Genomic DNA, 18,958 nt, shown 5'->3' with positions numbered 1-18,958 from the left:
CCACGTTTGCCTTGTGTGGCCCCTATTTCTGATGTGATATTTATTGATGGCTGGAATGACCTTATACTTATCATGTGCTGTCTGGAAGTGCAATATCTGAGAGGCTCTACAGTCACGATGTCTTTTCAGTGTATTATTTGCCTAATACAGTATTAAATATTTTTTTAATTTGAAGAGTCAGTGAGCCCTTTATATCAATGCCCTGTTTCTTTCGTCATATTATTGGTACTGCATGGACTCCAAACCCTGGATCGGGTCAGGAAAGGATGTATGTGTGTTCCAATAAACAGGATTTTAAAACAGCGCTGGCTTGAGCCTTCTTTCTAGAGCCCAAATTAAAAATGTAATTAATCTTTAGCTCCCCTGAGAGTTTTTAGGGGACAGGGTTAAGCCCCAGTTGCAAACCAGTGAAATCACTGGTCTCTGCAGGGGACATCCAGTTCCCACCACATCCAGCTGGATTTTCTGATATGGAGAAATCCCCAACCTGGGAATTAGGGGAAACCTGTGCAAAGGGAGACAGCAGCAAAGGGAGCCCTGAGCAGTTCAAACAAGAATGCCTTTATTATAAAAAAAAATCCAAATAAGTTAGCAAAAATAATAATTAAAAAAAAAAACAAAACAAATGGCAACTCCACACAGCGTTCAGTAGAAAAGTCGGCGCGGGCAGCCTCCGCGGGGCTCAGCACCCGCAGGCCACCAGCCGGAGAGAGACGTTGGTCGAAGAGCATCTTGGAAAAAAAAATCAGCAAGCGAACCCAGCACACACATTGGCCCCCAAAAACCGATCGCCCCCGCACGGGGAGCGAAGCAGAGCCCGGCGCCGGGCGGCCGCCCTCGTGGGACCCGGGGCTGCCGCCAGCGCGGGGACATCCCACCTCTCCCCGTTATTTTTTTTCAGCTGGCCGGGCAGGAGCGTGTCGCAAGGAGTGGGAAAGGAGGCGAGTGGTTTCAGTGGTGCAGTCCACGACGCCGGAGGGATAAATATGATTTCCAGCGGCTGGATCCTTCCGGCATCTTATTCCCACCCCGCCACCAGCTTGAAGAGCCGCCGGGGTTTGCACCGGCTCAGTTTTGAACCCGCTCCTCCTGGAACGTCACGGCCACGTCCTCCACGGCGATGCTCTCCACGATGGAGGAGAGCGAGTGGAGGTTGCGCTCCTCCGCCGCGTCGTCAGCCAGGAGGTGATCTGCGGAGAGCAAGGGGATGATGGCTCTGCTGGGGACGGGGACCGTGTGCTGGGGACGGCTCCTGGCTCGGCGCAGGGGGGATGCCACGATCCCCTGCATGGCCAGAGTGACGTGGGGACCGGCTCCCAGCTCCCACCCTGGGAGGGATGAGACCTTCCCCTGGAGAGGGCAACAAGGAGTGCAACTTTGGGATGCTTTTTTTAGGTTTTATTCCCCATTGGAAAATGAGATTTAAGTTTCTGCCTTCTGGAGGAAAAAAAACAGGTGGATTTGGGGGCGGGGGGGATAACTGCAATGGCAGAAAAAAAAAGCAGCAGCTGCAGAGGGGGTGTGGGGAGGGAAAGGAGGCTGGGGCAGCGATGCTCAGCGATGCTCAGCACCGCAGCGGGCAAAGCCACCCAAGGGACGGTGACGGACAAACCCTTGATGGGGACCAAGCTGCCGGGGCTCCGGGCTGCTGCAGTCTGGTTCATCAGCTCCTAAGAGCAGGTGTCTGGGGGAAAATCAGGCAGAGGGAGAACCCTGAGGTGCTGGAGGGTTTATGAGCCTGGGGGAAGCTCATCCCTCTGCAAGAGCTGGGTGGGGAGAGAAGGACAAAGCTCCTTTTGTCCTCTGCTCTGAGGATTTCTTGCGCGGGGGGAGGTTTGGCTCAGCGATGCTCTGCCCCAGGGCTGCGGTGTCCCCCACTGCTGACCCCCCAGAGGCCACCAGGGCGAGGTGGGGAGGACCTTACCCGCAGGGTTGGTGCCGAACTCCAGCTGGCTGCTCCACTCGGGGCTGCAGGACGAGCTGCCGGACCCGCACTCGCTGGCCACCTGCAAGGAGCCGAGATGCCGACTGTGGGTGTCACCTCCTCCAGCCCAGCCAAACCCCACCAAGCACCCCAAAACCACCCCGGGGTGCCCGATCGCTGCAGCACGACATCCCTGCAGAGACGGGCACGTCCCTCCCCACCTGCAAAGCAGCTGGAGGAGCCGACAACATTCGGGGTCGCCAGGACCCATCGGGGCCAGATGCTCCGTTAACCATAAAGGGTGAAAAAAAAAACAACCCTTTTTGGGCACTGAACACAAGAGAAATGGGGCCAACCACTCACTGCAGGGAAAAAAGTGTCTCTTTACCCAGCAACTATGAGAAAGGGCTAGAGACGGACGAACGTCCTTGGACAAAACAGCTTTTTTTGCTGAAAATCACCTAATCAGGCTCATAAAAAACAGAGAGACAGGCTGGACACCCTCGGGCCATCCCAAGGGGGTTTCTGGGGAAGGTCTTTTGGCAGTTTGATTTGTGCATTTGGGGCTGGACGGCTATTTCAGTGAAAAGAGCTGACAGCCTGAAAAATGAGAGCGTTACTCAGCAAAGTTCTGAATTAACTTTTTTTTGTGTGTGTATCTATAGGGAAGTAGATGCCGGCCCGGGTTAAACCCAAAATATGATTTATAGGAGCAATCCCAAGGGCCCAACTATTTGTAGCAGCCTAGAAATGGCACTTTGGGTCTATAAGCTCACGGCAGCACACGTTAATTAATTAACACTTGGATTTATTTCCTGCTAAAGTAGGAAATTCTTACAGATATAATTTTTTTTTTCCCTCAAAATACTGGATTTTGCACTCAATATGTGAACCCATGGGAGAAGGGACAGCTTGGAGCAGTGGTGACATGGGAACAGCTCAGTGCAGTTTTGGGCACATTGGCAGGGGCAGCCAACAACTCCACCCAAATCAATCTCAAGTGGATACATCGGGTTTACACTGGGAAGTCCCAAGAATATATAGGATGGACCTTAAAACCTTTTTTCAGTCCTTTTTCAGCTCTAAATTTTGGGCTACCTGGGTACGTGCTGGTTTGGTCCTTAAATCCCTTAGTCTGAAAGAAGATTAAACTCTGTGAATTCCACTTTTCTATGCCTCTTATAAAGTCCTCCTATATCCATATCCTTATCCATATCAGCTGTACCATCGATATCTACTTCTACATCCACATCTACATCTACATCTATTTAATCTATATCATCAATACCTAGATCTATACTTACACGTACATCTACATCTATCTTCTGTATCTACATCATTTCTATCATCAATACCTATATCTATATGTACATCTACATCAATTTGTATCATCTCTATCACCTCTATCTATATCATCATCTATACCTATAGCTATCTATACATTTCGATATACAAAACCTCAGAGCCCCAGGGAAGCACATGTCCCGGCATCCCCACAGAAGGCAGAGAGCAGATAAAAATATCTCCCAAAAACATGGTTAAACCACCAAAATCTTGCGGCGTGGCGGGGTCTGGCTCGTAGAGTCTCTGCTCAGGGTTGTGGCAAGACGCAGCTGCTGTGAGCATCCTCACCTGGCCTTGGGATCGGTCCGAGAAACTGGAGGTGGCCCCGCACCAACCGCCTTGTCCCCTGCCCTGTCCCCTGCCCGGGTGCACTGTGCCATGCTGACGGTGAGAAAATGTCCCTGTGCCCCATCGTGTCGTGGCACCGGGAGAGGGGAGGGAGGCTGCAGGTTTTGCGCCCAGGAGCATTGATACCTGCGGGGTGTCACAGGATACGGTGGGTGGTGACACCCTGATGGTGTTTGGTCGGAGGTTTGTGGGTTGTGTCACTTTGTAGGGAGAAATCAGGAGAGTGTGTGTATGTCTGTGAGCAGAGGATTTAATTTTATTTTTTATTTATTTTATTTTATTTCATTTAAGTTCACTTCATTTAATTTCACTTCATTTCATTTCATTTTATTTCATTTCATTTCATCTTATTTTTTAAATTTAATTTTATTTCATTTTATTTTGTATTTTTTTAGCTTGGTTTTGCCTTTATTATCCCTCTCAATGTGCACATGCTGCGCTCAATGTGGCGTCCAGCACTAGACCACCCAGCCCTCACCAGATCCATACGTAAATATATAGATGTATAGACAGGGCAAGACCACTCTGGGCCCCTTTGTCCGGGGATCTGAGGGCCTGGCTGGGGCTGGATCATCACTGCCCTGAGCCTTTATGCAGCACACATTTCCCAAGCCATGACAGCAGCATCTGCCTCGCCCCCAGGGCTGGGGATCCCACTCCCACCAGCAGGACCCAGTGCCCCAGAGCTGCCCGTGATGCCTCTGCCTGGGATCACCCCAAAGAGCATGACCCTAATAGAGCATCACCCCCCTAGTGAATCACACCCACAGGGCATCACCCCCATAGGGCATCACCCCCATAGAGCAACAACCCCACAGAGCATCACCTCCACAGGGCATCACCCCCATAGGGCATCACCCCCATAGAGCAACAACCCCACAGAGCATCACCCCCATAGGGCATCACCCTCATAGGGCATTTCCCCCCCCCACATAGGGCATCACCTCGATAGAGCATCACCTTCATAGGGCATAACCCCCATAGAGCATCACCCTCATAGGGCATCCCCCCCATAGGGCATCATCCCCATAGAGCAATACCCCCATAGAGCAATACCCCCCATAGGGCATAACCCCCATAGGGCAACACCCCCATAGGGCAAACCCCCCATAAGGCATCACCCCCATAGGCCATCACCCTCATATCATCAACCCCATAGAGCAACGCCCCCATAGGGCATCTGTCCCATAGGACATCACCCCCACAGGGCACCCCCTCACCGGTCCCCAGCCCAGGTTTGGGGCCCTGGGGGATGCACTTACCCCGGGCTGGGGAGCGGCGGGGCGGAAGCGCAGGTCCCTCTGCTCCCGCTCCTGCTGGTTGAGGGTGCTGAGCAAGCTCTGCAGGCGCTCGATGTACTGGATGGCGCTGCGCAGGATCTCCACCTTGGGCAGCCGTTGGTTGGGGTTGAGCAGGGTGCTGCGTTTCAACGCCTCGAAGGCTTCGTTCACCTTCTTCAACCTGCGCTTCTCCCGCAGGGTGGCTGCCCGGCGCCGGTCGATGGAGACCGTCTTCCTCTTGCAAACCTTGCAGGCCCAGGGCAGGCATTGCCCGGGACAATGCTCGGGCAGGGCTGAGTCCTTCTCCTCCAAAGCCACCCTGCTCTCGGGACACAGGGCCACCTCAGGTCGCTCCGGGAACGTCGCTGGCTCGTAACCCTGCAAACGGGAGCCCAGGAAATTTTCCCCATCGTAAAACCTCTGGTCCGGGAAAAAATAAGGGTTGGTCTCGAAGAGCTCCATGGGCGTGCGGGCGGCTCGGGGACGTGCGCGCGGTTCGGGGACGGCTGCTCCCTCTCCCCACGCCAACTGTTTGGTGCCATTTAAACCCCAGCGCTGGCATTAAATCACGGAGATAAATATAGAAAACCTAAAGGAAACCTGAGCCCGTCCTAAGCTGCTGCCTCACATCAAAACTTGTCCGTCTGATTTCATGTGCTCTCCCCACAGGGATTACGCTGCCCGGCCCGCGGCCGTGCCGGGGGGGTCTGGGGGAGCTGGCACGGTGGGGAGGGCGGCTCGGCCGCCCCGAAAACAAGGGCTTTGTTTGAGCCCAGGGATGCCACCAGGGACGGCGAGTGGCTGCCAGCTCCCCCCAGCATTCTTGTGTCATCTGGTCCCTTCAGTTATGGCCGGGTCGGGGGGAGCCCGCGGTGGCCTCGTGGCCAGCCTGCCCGGCCAGGCCACCCTCGTCCCTCTGTGGTTGCCCCCCTTGATCCCACAGCACCCCGGATCCGTGCTGTCCCTGCGGTCAGACCCAACACCGGCACAGCATCCTCAAGGCCTTTCCCACCTCCCCACCCCGCTCTGCCCCACACCATTCCCACTCGCCTGCCATATTTCCCATGGCCCCATCCTGCCGGTGCACGTCGCACCGTAAGGGCCTGATCCTGCTTCAGCTGAACCACGGGGAGTGGAGGAATCCAGCCCTGGAAGGGACATCCCGAGGCAGGGAGCACCGCGGCGTCCAGCCCTTTCCCCGTGGGCACCCCTGGCCATGCAGCACCCATCCCAGTGCCAGCCCCTGCGCCCCGCTGCCCATCCCTCCTGCCTGGCCCACAGGAACGGAGCAGGCAGGGGCCGGCAGGACCACACCAGGCTCAGCCTTTCCTCCACCATGGGCTTCCTGAATGTCCCTGGCCAAGTCCCTTATCCCAGAGCATCATTTTTAACAGAAAATCCACGTTTGTGGCTTCTCCCGTGCACCAAACCCAAAGGACACCTTCTCCTCTGTGTCCCCACCCACCGGCAGAGGATCTCGGAGGGGTACTGGCCTCTGTACACGCCGATAACCAAAGCCCCAATGCCATCCTGCCGCACCCCTCTCCCAGCAAAGACACATTGCTCCCACCTTCCCAAAGGGGAAACTGAGGCACAATCATGGATGCTGCATGACCAGCAGCGTGGGTGGGATTTTAACCCATCCCCAGCCCTTCCCTACTGACTCCAACCACTCCACTGCGTCTCTCCAGCTTTGTCTTTAATTCAGAAGGGATTTTTTTTCCATCTCCCATCTCCTGCTATTCCTGCTCCCGGCCAGATTCCAGCCGAGGGATCGGTCAGTGGAAAGAATGTCAGCAAAGAGCAGGGCCAGCCCTGCTGGGATTTTCCTTCCCCAAATCCCCCCTCCTGGTGAGGCTGCACCACAGCGCATTCCCTGCACCCATTGCTGGCACCCTTGCTGGCTTTGGGTTGATTTCTCGCCTTTTTGGAGCCCACCACGATCCTCTCCTCTCTTTGTAGTGATTTCTTTGGGGACAGGAGCTTTATAACACATCCTCACCCTGATTTCAGCTCTCATGGGGGCTCAGCCCTGGGGATTTGCTGTCCCCACGGTTTCAGCATCTATAAAATATCTGCAGTAAGGAAAGCAGGACCCGCAGCCTTGAGGTTCACCTTCAGCATGGCTCAAACCCCCAAAATACTCAAGAAGGAAAGAAATCGGAGCACTGGCTTGGCCCCTGTGTTAGGTGAAAGCACTAAAACAGTTAGGAAGAGGCAGGATTTGTCCCTGAGAGCGTGCAGAGGAGCCAGTGGCAGGAGCAAAGCAGTTACAAGGGGAAGACCCAAGTCCAGGGGCTTTATATGAGGTAACAAGCGATAGGATGAGAGGAAACGGCCTCAAGTTGCACCAGGGGAGGTTTAGATTGGAGATCAGGGACAATTTCTTCCCTGAAAGGGTTGTCAAGCGCTGGCACAGGCTGCCCAGGGCAGTGGTGGAGTCCCCATCCCTGGGGGGATTTAAAACCTGTGTAGATGTGGTGCTGAGGGCCATGGGTTAGTGGTGGCCTTGGCAGTGCTGGGGTAATGGTTGGACTCAATGATCTTAAAGGTCCTTTAGAACCCAAACGATTCTGTGATTCTATGATTCTATATCAACTTCCCATCACCACATCAAGCAGTTTGACTTGCTCGTGGGGACCTTTACCAGTGGCACTTGCTGGTAGACCTGACCCCACTGAGCCCCTTGAGCTGCAGCCAGGTCCCTGGATGACAGATGCCTGCAGGACCACCCCGCCTCTACCATATAAACGTTTTTTTTTAATTGCAAGAGGGTGTTTGGAGGATGAGGAACCCGGCAGTGACATAACCAGCTCCACGGGGCATGTGGCGGACCCGTACAAGAGAGCGGTCAAGCATTTAGCACTTCATAAAAGAGAGGCAGCGTCGGCGGAGCAGGCGCCGGCCGCCCCGGTGGCCCATCCCCACCCAGAAGGGGAGCAGGGAGGGACATGGGTCCAGCCAGCACTGATGGGCCACTGAGCCCACCGTGACCCCATGGCTGAGCAGGCAGCGGAGGCAGGAGGCAGCCCGTGGAGATGGGAGGAAAGGGCACCCGGTGGCAGCATGGAATGGGGACTGGGGAAGAGGGACCCCACACTCAGCACCTGCATTCGCTCCAGCACCTTTTGGGGTGTCTCATCCAGGCTGTCCACGCTGCCACGGGTACGGGGAGCCGGGATAACGCTGTGCCCACCCACCTGCGGCTCTGCTCCTCCATCAGACCCTCTTTGCCAAGGGTGACCTTAACCCCAGATACAGCAGGGGGGTACAGTGGGGTCTGGGGTCCGTGGGTCCAGGGGACTCATCCCACTGGATGTCAAATCAGGGATAACAATAACTGCTGGGCAAGTAGCCATCACCAAGAGACGGCGGTGTGTGGGCAACCAGGGGGCTCCTGTCATAGCCCGCACCCCCTGAGCACCCCACAAAGACGACTGCCAGGGGATGGACAAGCGGGGCAGCTTTTTCCAGGTCCCCTGGGTGCCCACGGCGGCTGCAGGCTGCGCCCCGGGTAATTCGGAGCCGGCGGGGGATTAGGGCTCTGCTGCCGGCTGTCAGGTTAGCCCGTGATGGATGGTGGCGGCTGGGAGGAACACAAAGGCGACGCTGTGTGAGCCCCGGGCAGAACGTGCTGCGATCCGTCACGGGGTGACCTTCCCCTGGCTGGCGGAGGCCTCGTGGGGACGGCTCACCCCGTCACGGCCAGTGGGGACGGGCAGCCACGAGGCCCGAGCTAAAAATACGCATCCATTGAGAAAATCCCAGTGAGGAGGGTTTGTCCTTGCTGCTCCGGGGCAGGTTCCCAAGCTGGTGGCCATGGAGTCCATGGAGTGGGGTCACGGAGAGGCGCCCGGGGGCTGCCCCGACTGCTTTGCTTTCCCACCATGGCCGACGGTCTTGATTTGCTGAGTTTTGGGGAAGCACATAAGCATGTTGCAGCCCAGTGCGTGCCCCTGCCTGGTGCGTGGAGCTGCACACACCCCGTGCACGTCCCTACCTGGGCTGCATCCCCAGCAGCGTGGCCAGCAGGGCGAGAGAGGGGATTCTGCCCCTCTGCTCCGCTCTCGTGAGACCCCCCCTGCAGTGCTGCATCCAGCTCTGGGCCCCCAACAGAAGGACACGGAGCTGTTGGAGTGAGTCCAGAGGAGGCCACGGAGATGCTCAGAGGGCTGGAGCACCTCTGCTATGGAGACAGGCTGAGAGAGCTGGGGCTGTTCAGCCTGGAGAAGAGAAGGCTCCGGGGAGACCTTCTAGTACCTTCCAGTACCTGAAGGGGCTACAGGAAAGCTGGAGAAGGACTTTTTACAAGGGCATGGAGTGATAGGACGAGGGGGAACAGTTTTAGACTGAAAGAGGGGAGATTGAGATGAGATATGAGGAAGAAATTCTTTGCTGTGAGGGTGGTGAGACCCTGGCCCAGGTTGCCCAGAGAAGCTGTGGCTGCCCCCTCCCTGGCAGTGTTCAAGGCCAGGTTGGATGGGGCTTGGAGCAGCCTGGTCTGGTGGAAGATGTCCCTGCCCGTGGCAGGGGGGGTGGAACTAGGTGATCTTTAAGGTCCCTTCCAACCCAAACCAGTCTGTGATTCTATGATACCTGATGCATGGAGCTGCACGGTCCCTGCACTGCAGCAGTGAGGTGGGGATGGTGCTGGCTCACTCCTTCCATCAGAAAGGGCAGAAGAAGCAGCAGGTTTTAGGGACTGGCAAAGCAAGCTGGGTGGTGGAGGTAGCATCTACATCCCCGGGGTGTGGGCACTGTCCCACTGATGGGGACAGAGAGGCCAGGGGTGGCCACAACCCAGTACAGAGATCATCCCGCTGGGATTTCAGCACAGAAGAGTGGTCCCACCAAAACACCACTTCCAATGGGACCCACCTTGCCGTCCTTCCCGGACACCCCGCTGCCCCACGTCCCCTCTCGCTTTCCAGGCTTGCCGACATCCCTTCCTGCCGCAGTGACAAGTCGTAACATATTTGGGAGCAGCTGCAGGCGGCGGGGAGATGCTTGGCCCTCTCCCCGCTCCCGACCGAGGAATGCGGAGCAGAGCTCTCCTCCGACACCCGGGATTTCCGACGTGCCTGCTCGCCAGAGATTTGGGACGGCGACAGCTGCTCGGCCGCCATGGGGCCACAGCAGAGCCTGTCCCTTCAACCCTGTCCCCGCCAGCCACCTCTCAGCCTGCTGGGGATGCGGGGTTGGGTTTAGGGCCCAACCTAAACTCCCTTTTGGGGAGCAATGGGGGAAGGTGTCCTGCTGTCTGTCCCCGGCTGAGATGGGAGTAGTGGTGGCAGGACCAGCCAATGGCACCTTTCTCACCCACATGGACCAGCTCGCCCAGTTTAGGTTCACTGGTGGGTTGGGAGGGTGATGGGATGGGGCTGCTCATGCCCCTGCAGCACCATGTCCCCATGAGGCTTGGTGTCCTTGGTCCCCTCCTTGTCACTCATCCCCACAGCTCGAGGTGCCAGGCTCTGTGCCTCAGTTTCCCCATCATGAAAATGGGGATAACGATGGAGGTATAAAGTCCATTCGGAGAATGGTTGTATTTTGGTTATTAATTATTGTTCCAGGTTTGATCTGGGATAGGGGGTTTCAACGGAGAGGTGCTGGTGGGTAAGTAGCCCTCAGTCCGCTGGATTCCAGTCTGGGGACAATACTGGGTGCCCCAACACACCAGTCAACTGGATCCCAGTCTGGGGATATTAGTGGGTGCCCTACAGCCTGTTGGATCCCAGCCTGGATCCCAGTCTGGATACTAAACCAAGTGCCCCAACACACCAGTCTGTTGGAGTCCACTTCATGGACCATACTGGGTGCCCTGACCCACCAGCCTGCTGGCTCCCAGTCCAGTCACCATCTCGGGTGCTCTGATCCCCCTGCTTTCCTGCCCTCATTGGGTGATGCTCTGCCGCATGCCAGCGCTAAACCTCCTGCGTTTCTGCCCCGCCATGGCCTCCCTTGCTCCATGACCCCATGGCCTGGGCATGGCCCTTCCTCTTCCCAGCCCCCAGCCCCACACTGCAGCTGGAGGAAGGATTCACTCGGCAGGACCCCCTGCTAATGAACCCCACCGTGGGCTCTCCCATCCGGAGTCCCCCCATGCCAGGGGCATCCCCGGCATGTGAGATATTGCTCCTCCATCCGTCATGGTGGCACTGGCCAGGCTGTCCCCACAGGTGTCACAGAGGGACTGGGCGGGGAGGGGGGGACTTGGGTTGTCAACAAGGGGCTGTTTTCCCCAGGGTGGGAGAGTCTGGCTCGGGCGAGCTGGAGGACAGGTGGGTGTTTGGAGGAAGACCCAAGAATGCGAGGGATTCAGCAGCGACATATGGTGGGTATTCGACCCCCCGAGAGGGACAGCTGTCTGGGCCAGGGAGATGGCGCAAGGCCCAGGGACGGGACCTGGGGACAGCAGTGTCCCCTAGCAGGGGACAGCCCTGAGATGGGAAGCCTGGAGCCACGCGGAAGAGGGAGTCACAGAATCACAGAATCAACCAGGTTGGAAGAGACCTCCGGGATCATTGAGTCCAACCTTTGACCCAACACCACTGTGTCAACTAGACCATGGCACTAAGTGCCACATCCAGACTTTTCTTAAACACCTCCAGGGATGGTGACTCCATCACCTCCCTGGGCAGCCCATTCCAATGCCCAATAACCCTTTCTGTGAAGACATTTTTCCTAATGTCTACCCTGAACCTCCCCTGGCGCAGCTTGAGGCCGTTTCCTCTCATCCCATCACTTGTTACCTGAGAGAAGAGACCGACCCCCACCCCGCTACACCCTCCTTTTAGGCTGTTGTAGAGAGCGAGAAGGTCTCCCCTGAGCCTCCTTTTCTCCAGGCTAAACACCCCCAGGTCCCTCAGCCGCTCCCCATCACACTTGTGCTCCAGACCCTTCACCAGCTCCGTTGCCCTTCTCTGGACTCGCTCCAGCACCTCAAGGTCTTTCTTGTCGTGAGGGGCCCAAAACTCGAGGTACGGCCTCACCAGTGCTGAGTCCAGGGGGACGATCCCTGCCCTAGTGCTGCTGGCCACACTAGTGCTGATACAGGCCAGGATGCTGGTGGCCTTCTTGGCCACCTGGGCACACTGCTGGCTCATATCCAGCTGCCATCGACCAACACCCCCAGGTCCTTTCCCACCAGGCACTTTCCAGCCGCTCCTCCCCCAGCCTGTAGCGGTGCATGGGGTTGTTGTGCCCCAAGGGCAGGACCCGACACTTGGCCTTGTTGAACCTCACACAGTGGCCTCGGCCCATCTATCCAGCCTGTCCAGACCCCTCTGCAGAGCCTTCCTGCCCTCCAGCAGATCAACACTCCCGCCCAACTTGGTGTCATCTGCGAACTTACTGAGGGTGCCCTCGATACCCTCGTCCAGATCATTGATACAGGTATGGGACAGAACTGGGAAAACAGCCGGGTTGCTGCAAGTCAGGTCTCCTGGGTGGGTGACCATTGTCTTGTCCCATGGTGGGCATGTTCCTGCTGGGGCTCATCCAGCCCCCATGGCCCAACCCGGGGCTGGTGCTGTGGGGTCAGGATCCAGCGAACAGGGGGAAAAAGGAGCCGGTGATGCTGATGTGGGGCTTTCAGGACATAAACTAGTGACTCTTGTGTTTTTCTGCCTCCACCCCATGGGGCAGCAAATGTCGGCACAAGGCGGGGTGACCCCCTCATGTAGGGCACCCCGTGGTAACTCAGAGAGCTGGGGAGGGAGGGTTGTGGGGATTTTGTGGCTTCGGAGTGGGATGCCCAAGGGGAGAAGGGATGGCAGACCCTCCCCGTGACATGCCAGCAGTGATGCCAGACAAGCCGGTCCCCAGGGAGGGGCACCCAGCCCTTCCGGAGGGGCCTCACCCTGCAAATTCCCGTGGCGGGGGGAGAGGCTGCCAGCTCAGCCCCCCCATGAGCACCCAGCCTCGGTGTCCCCCCCCCTCCAAGGCTGGATTTCCCCCTCGACAGCATGTTCAGCCCCATGGGGGGGGGGCCGTGCCTCAGCAACACCCCAACTCCCACTCGCATGCTCAGCTGTCGGCCGCTCTGGCACGTGCTGTCGGGACCGGTCAAGCGGCTGGAGGATAATCCCGACCCCACAGTGGTGAGAGCCAACGCTGGGCAGGCAGCGCTGCACCCCATGGGGCTCCCCGGGCCACCCACTGGAGGGATGTCCTGCACCCAATGAGCTGGTGGAGATGGACCACAGCTGGGGGAGGATGAGGAAGGGCTGGGAGGGGTGAGGAAGGGCTGGGAGGGGTGAGAAAGGCTGGTGGGTTTTGGCGGAGGAAACAGAAATGGGGTAGATGTTTTTGGGGTGCTCCCCACACCCTATTGCAAGGGGTCGAGCTCCTTCCAGCCCGCCTCAACCACTGAGCAAACGCAACCCCTGGCTGCCTGCGAGGAAAAAAAAAAGCCTCAAAATGCAAATTTTCATATCCCTGAGGTTGTGACCGAGGATAACCCCCCTCCCTCCCGCTTTTCTTGGCTGGGTCACACGAGGGTCCCCCGAGACCCCTTGCTCCTTGCCAGGAGGGCTGCAGAACCCATCAGCCCTCTCCAGCCGCTGCGGCCATGTGGCGCGGCCAACGGGAGAGGGCACCAGCAGCCCGGTTATCTGCACGCCAAGGCCAGATTTAGGGCTGCACACCCCAAGTGAGAGCCCAAGAGCAGCTCAGACTCCTTTGAACCCCCTTTTTTTGAGGGGGTAGGAAGAAAACCCCACCACTTCCCCATGCAGGGTCTGGGGTGTAGACCCAGCCCTTTGCCTGGAGGCTTAGAGAGGGGAATGGGACCTGCAAACCCTCGGGGTGACCCCCTCGTATCCAGCACCGATTCCTCACCAGAGATGAGCCCAACTATTCATTTCCCACCCCCTCCCCAGGGAGAAAATCTCGAGGTTTGTTTTTTCCCGCAGCGTAATGACCCCAGCAGGTGCTTTTCCTGCCCAAGGGCTGAAAATAGCTCCCAGGGTTTGGCTTCCTCCGGTTCCTGCCCTCCCTCCCAGTCCCCTCGTTCATCTTTTGGGCCAAAACATCCCAGTCCAGGGAGGGGAGGCTCTGGGGAAGCGGGGGGACTTCCCGGAAACCTTTTCCTTTGCATTTTTGTGCTCAGCTGGAGGTGAAATATTCCCGGGGAAGGAATTTGAATGAATTTTTGCCCTCAGCTCTAGCAGCCACACTTGCCCTCAAGTCTCTCTTGGGGAGCAGCTCGACTTTCACCCCATCGGGAGGGACAGGAATGTGCTTTGAGGGTTTTTTCCCCCCCCCTCCCCTTTATATTTCTCCTGCAGGAGCTGTCCCCTCTGTCCCTCACATGATGCTCTTGTCCAGTGTCCGTGTCACATCTGGTCCCTTTGGCCACATCAATTTAATCACTTTTGGGGAGTGAAATGGCTGGGGGGAGCGGAACCCCTCGGCCACCGGCGTTCGTGTTGGTCTCTGCCTTATCAAGAGCATTTATTTAGGGAACTGAAACTGGGAGCCCCAGTTACCCCTGGGGCTGGGCAGGTCCCTTGTCCCCAGGAGGGGACCCTGGGGTGCAGATGGGGCCATATCTGGATTTTTCTTTCCCAGTGCCTCTTCGGTGGCTGTGCTGGGTTCTGGCCCCGCTTTAAACGCAGGGGACCCGTGGAGGTAGAGCACCCCAACTCCTGGCCCCCTGCGATATTTCGGGGAGGCCGAGCAGGCGTGAGCTGTGGTTTCACCCTCTTTCATCCCTGCAGGAAAACACAAGGGATGGGGACAGAGATGGGACATTCCTTCCCCTGCTCCATCCCCGCACCTCCACCTTGGATGAAGGAGACGGACACGGATGGCAAACACCACTTCAGCCAGGGCTTTTTGTGGGAAGGGGCTGCTCCTGGGGGGAGAGGGGAGGAAATTTGGGGTTATGCACCCAGCTGCCTTCACAACGCCTGCCTGAGGTCTCTGTCCTTCATCCCAGTGCTCTCCCAGCTCACCCCTCCTCTCAGCCCTTCCCAGCAAGGTGATGTCCGCATCCCTCCCTCACCCCTTCTCTGCCCCCACCCCCAGAGCTAGGAGAGTATCTGGGGGCTTTCAGCACCCCAAAAGTTGTTGCCAGCCAGCTGACTTCTGCAGCACCGAACCTCTGGGAATGGGTCCCCACTTCTGCATCACCTCCGAGCCCCGGAGCCAAGCAGCATCCTGCAGTGGCAGCAGGTCCGTGGGGCATCGCAGCACCAAGTTGCCTCCTCCCAGGGCACAAATTTATCAGGGGGCTTCCCACCCCGAGGTTGGGTGAGTCCCAAGCTGGGTCCTGCACCCCAAATCCTCCCTACCCATGGGAGCGAGGGGAGGAAAGGCAGGAGAAGCAGCCTCCACGTCTGTCGAAGCCAATATGCTCTGAGCTCGTGGCCGGGGACTTCTGGTCGCGCGTCCCCGAGGAAGGCAGCCAGCTGTGGGAACGTCGCCGCCGATCAGCTCGGGGTTGCTCTGTGCAATGCAAAATGTCACATGTCCCGCTGCGGCGTCACTGTCCCGGAGAAGCCAGCCCCAAGGGACCAGGGCTGGGAGGCTGTTTTCGCCGGCGCTCAGACAGTTCGGGTAATGTTTGTGCTGCTCCAGGCTCAGGGGGGAAGGATCCCAGCTGGAAGAGGAGAAGAGGAACAGGGCAGGAGGTGGATCCCCTCTGCTGATAAGGAATTTTCCAAGTCTGCGATAGGAATCTGTAGGTTTAGGCACGTGGGAAGGTTTTAAACAGCTTTTCCTACAACATAGAGGACCTGGCCAGTGAATTTCTGTCCTGACTTAATTTCTGGAAATAAAACATTTCAGCTTAGATCAATCGGAAGGCAATAAGTTGGGCTGCAGCAGAGTGCAGGGCTTGGAGGCTGCAGGAGTCGGGTGGAACAAAAGCTTTTGCGTTGGAGCGTGGCGATGTGGTTACGGTCTGTAAGTGTCTGAGCGGGGAAATAAACCCTGTTACCGACATCGCGAGCTGCCCGCCCGGCCGAGGGAGATGCAGTAAGTGAGTAAGTGACATCTGGAAGCTAGAAGTGGAGAATTTTAAAATAGAAACACGGGATACATTTATAAAGCGAGAAATGCAAACTTTGGAAGCAGCAGCCGTGGGGATGTGGCTTTTCTCCACGCCCCATGCGAGGGGACACCTCTCCATCCTCTTCCCCGAGGCACCGAACCAGCCCAGCCCCATCCTCCTCGGCCGCTTCCCTCCGTTGCTGTCACTCCTTCACCCCCTCCTTTGTCCTTCACCCCAAACCCTCATCTTCCACCACCCCTATGGAGTACGAGGGGGTAAGAGCCCGTGCCCCCAGGCCACTGCAGCTCCAGGTCTGGGGCTGGTGTGGGGGTCTTCGAGGTGCAACACCCACTTGGCTCGTTATCCCCTTCCCAATATTTCCCCCCAAACCAATCAGAAAATGATTATACCATTTCAGAGATCCAGCAAGGGAGGATGTTCCCCTCTTTCATCTCTCGTAGCGAACCAGGACTCGCAGAAGGCACATTTTTCCTTTTACATTTTCCTCCCTCCTCTTTTTTTTTTTCCTTTCCTGGGAATCACTGTTTCACACCAGTCTTTGCCCCAGAAAGATCTGTCATCGCTGCTGTGTGCTTCAGAGCACTTACACCACCAGCCTCCCTCCTCCCTCCCCATGGGCACGGCTCGTGCCTGTGGGGACTGGAGGTAGCAAGCACCATCCTGCCTTTCCATGGGCTACTTCAAATAAAAAGGGAGGCTAAACAAGCACTGGGTTTGTTTAAGGGGTGGCCATGGAGTGGGAGCAAAGGGTTTTAACCCTCCTCTGAACTGATTTGTAGGGATGGAAAGGTTTAACCCCGTCCTGTGCCACCGAAGCAGTGGGCAGGAATAGCTCTTGGCCGGCAGCCTGGCTCGATAACGCTCCCGGGGCTCCCTGGGGATTAAAATAAACCCAGCGCGTGGTGGGGAAGACACAGTGGCGAAGAGGTAAAGGGCCTGGGTTGGGGCCCGGGGACGGATGCCGGCACCCCTCTGCGGTCCAGGGCGCGCGGCAGAGCTGGCGAGAGGGGCAGACCTCTGCTCTACCCCACTGCTGTGCCAAGGACGGCGCTGGCGGAGAGCTCGCCAGGTTTTGGATGTGTTTTCTCTTCCATGAGTGATGTCTCAGCAGTTCCTCCCCTCCAGGGAAGCACAAAAGCCCATTAGCATCCTGCCCTGCCAGGGCACCCGGCTTGGCTGAGACCCAGCTGCCTGCAGGCAACATCTGGCTGGCATCTGGCAGGGCCCAGAGCGGGGTTTGGTCCCTTCGGCCACTGCGTGGGAGCCACCAGCCTCATTAATATGGCGTCTGCCAGGAGTGGAGGGGAGCTGGGGTATGTCCTCGCGCTGGCACCCGCTTGCTGAGTGCCCACAACTACCACCCATGCCTCAGTTTCTCCCTCGGGGCATGGTCAGTGCTGCCAACCCACGTTCAAACCTATGCTGGGCAGCAGGGCTGGGTGGCGCTCAGTGGAACGGGTCAGTCCGTGGGGAAGGAGCTGTTCCCCCATCCACCCTCCAGGATTCGCTGGTTTAAATTATCTCCCAGGAATTTTTTCTATACTGTGTCATTGCTGCTGAGTATCTGCTGCAAAGTCCAGATGGGGATGCATCACCCCGCAAAAGCCTGGTGCTCCTTGCTCCCCAAACGGCTTCCCAAGGGCCATGTACCCCGTTAAACGGGAGAGAAACCGAGCCCAAGTCATGGAGCAGCCCTGCACCCCAAGTGAGTCCCACCAGCTCTGTGTCACCCCGCACACAGACCGCTGGCCCCAGGGTTGCTGCTATGGGACAAGCATCACTCTGCAGCGTCTCAGCGCCGCGGTGGCATCCTTGGGAAAGTTCTGGGTTTTCCCTTTGTTTGCTCCTTCTTTTTTCACCTTGTGCCATCTTGTCCGGATCCACCGGACCGTGGCATTCGAGGGGTCACTCGTCCTAATTAATATCTCTTGGAGACGTCAGCCCTCCAAGCACATAGCACTATGCTGCTGGCACCAGCCAAGCTCCTAATTAACTTGCCTAATTAAGAGGCCCCTTTCCGTGACCAGAAGGGCTGTGGGATTGTCCTTGTGATGGAAGAGGTGAAGAAACCCTCAACTTCTCCTGCCCTGAGCACCTGGGATGGCAGCACGGAGCTGCTCTTCATGTAGGTAAACTGAGGCAGGAGGGGCAAAGCTCAAACCCCCAAGAAAGGTTGAAGAAAGATGGGTGGAAATGAGCTGCCCAAGCCCTGACTTGAGTCCTTGTAGAAGCATTTCTTGGTTGCTGCCAAGCCCTGAGGGTGTTCAGTCAAGGTTTGGTCTCGTCAGCTGGGCGGGCTGGCTCCGCCGGCCCCGACACGCCAAACCCTCGGGTGCATCATGCTGACACGGAGCCAGACACCAGCCGTTCCCTCCTGCCGTGGCCAAGGTTTGGTCCTGTCCCTATCTCACGGAAGGTGGCGAGGTGGAAAAGCCAGTGCAGGAATATTGAAGTCCCCCCTTTGTCCTCCTTCATCCCACCTCTCCTGCTGCGCCGGGGATGGCAGCGGGTATTTGCCCATAGTAGCTTCATCCAACACTTCTTTGGGATCATCACAACCCATTGCAACTCTCAGACTATTTTCTCCTTCCAAACCCCAGCAAGAGCCTGGAAGACCTGAATAACCTTCTCAGGGGTTGATGTTCACCAGAAAATCACCTTTCATGGATTTTTAAGGAATCCCCAACACAATCCCTGGCCTGATGTCCCAGAGGACGCGCAGATGACACCACATCCATCAGGAACAGGCTCTGTGCAACCACCTGCAACAGCATTTGCTCGTTGAACCTTTGCAGCCTACACCAAAGCCCTGGGACAGCTGGCTCGGGCTGGTGGGAGAGCTCCTACCCCTCTTTGTCAGACTCGCAGCCGACGAGCTTGTTTTTGGCATAATATGGGTTTTTTAGGGGTGCTGCTAAAATTAAGTGTGCTGGGCCATGAGTCCAGGGAAGGGGAACAACCTGCAAATCCACTAAGGAAAAGGAGTGGTTTTTTAATCACTGTGTTTGGGAGATTTGCATACAATTAGGCTGGGACCTGCCT

At 57.2% G+C, this 18,958-nt stretch overlaps 1 protein-coding gene across 2 annotated transcripts; it reads right to left on the bottom strand.

The window, feature by feature from the left end:
- Nucleotides 1–541: 541 nt before the first annotated feature.
- Nucleotides 542–5,399, bottom strand: MYOG (myogenin). 2 transcript variants are annotated; one of them, XM_068419170.1, is made up of 3 exons: nucleotides 4,879–5,399; nucleotides 1,925–2,006; nucleotides 542–1,190 (listed from the first exon to the last, which is right to left on the bottom strand). In XM_068419170.1, the coding sequence occupies exons 1-3, from the start codon at nucleotides 5,356–5,358 to the stop codon at nucleotides 1,069–1,071; spliced, it is 684 nt and encodes a 227-aa protein (XP_068275271.1). In that variant the 5' UTR covers nucleotides 5,359–5,399; the 3' UTR covers nucleotides 542–1,068. The 2 variants fall into 2 exon arrangements, with proteins under 2 accessions (XP_068275271.1, XP_068275270.1); XM_068419169.1 differs by having other exon boundaries at nucleotides 1,105–2,006.
- Nucleotides 5,400–18,958: the final 13,559 nt, after the last annotated feature.

The sequence above is a fragment of the Nyctibius grandis genome, chromosome 27, assembly GCF_013368605.1.
Source record: "Nyctibius grandis isolate bNycGra1 chromosome 27, bNycGra1.pri, whole genome shotgun sequence".
Lineage (NCBI taxonomy): Eukaryota > Metazoa > Chordata > Aves > Nyctibiiformes > Nyctibiidae > Nyctibius > Nyctibius grandis.
Note: the sequence above shows the minus strand (reverse complement) of the source record. Positions and strands in the feature narration are given on the sequence as shown.

Bases quoted from the DNA above. Each gene is read 5' to 3' on its own strand.
- MYOG (XM_068419169.1), bottom strand. From the start codon at position 5,358: ATGGAGCTCTTCGAGACCAACCCTTATTTTTTCCCGGACCAGAGGTTT. The intron at 2,007-4,878 runs GTAAGTGCATCC...GGCTCCTTGCAG, and splicing joins CCGCCGCTCCCCAGCCCGGG to GTGGCCAGCGAGTGCGGGTC.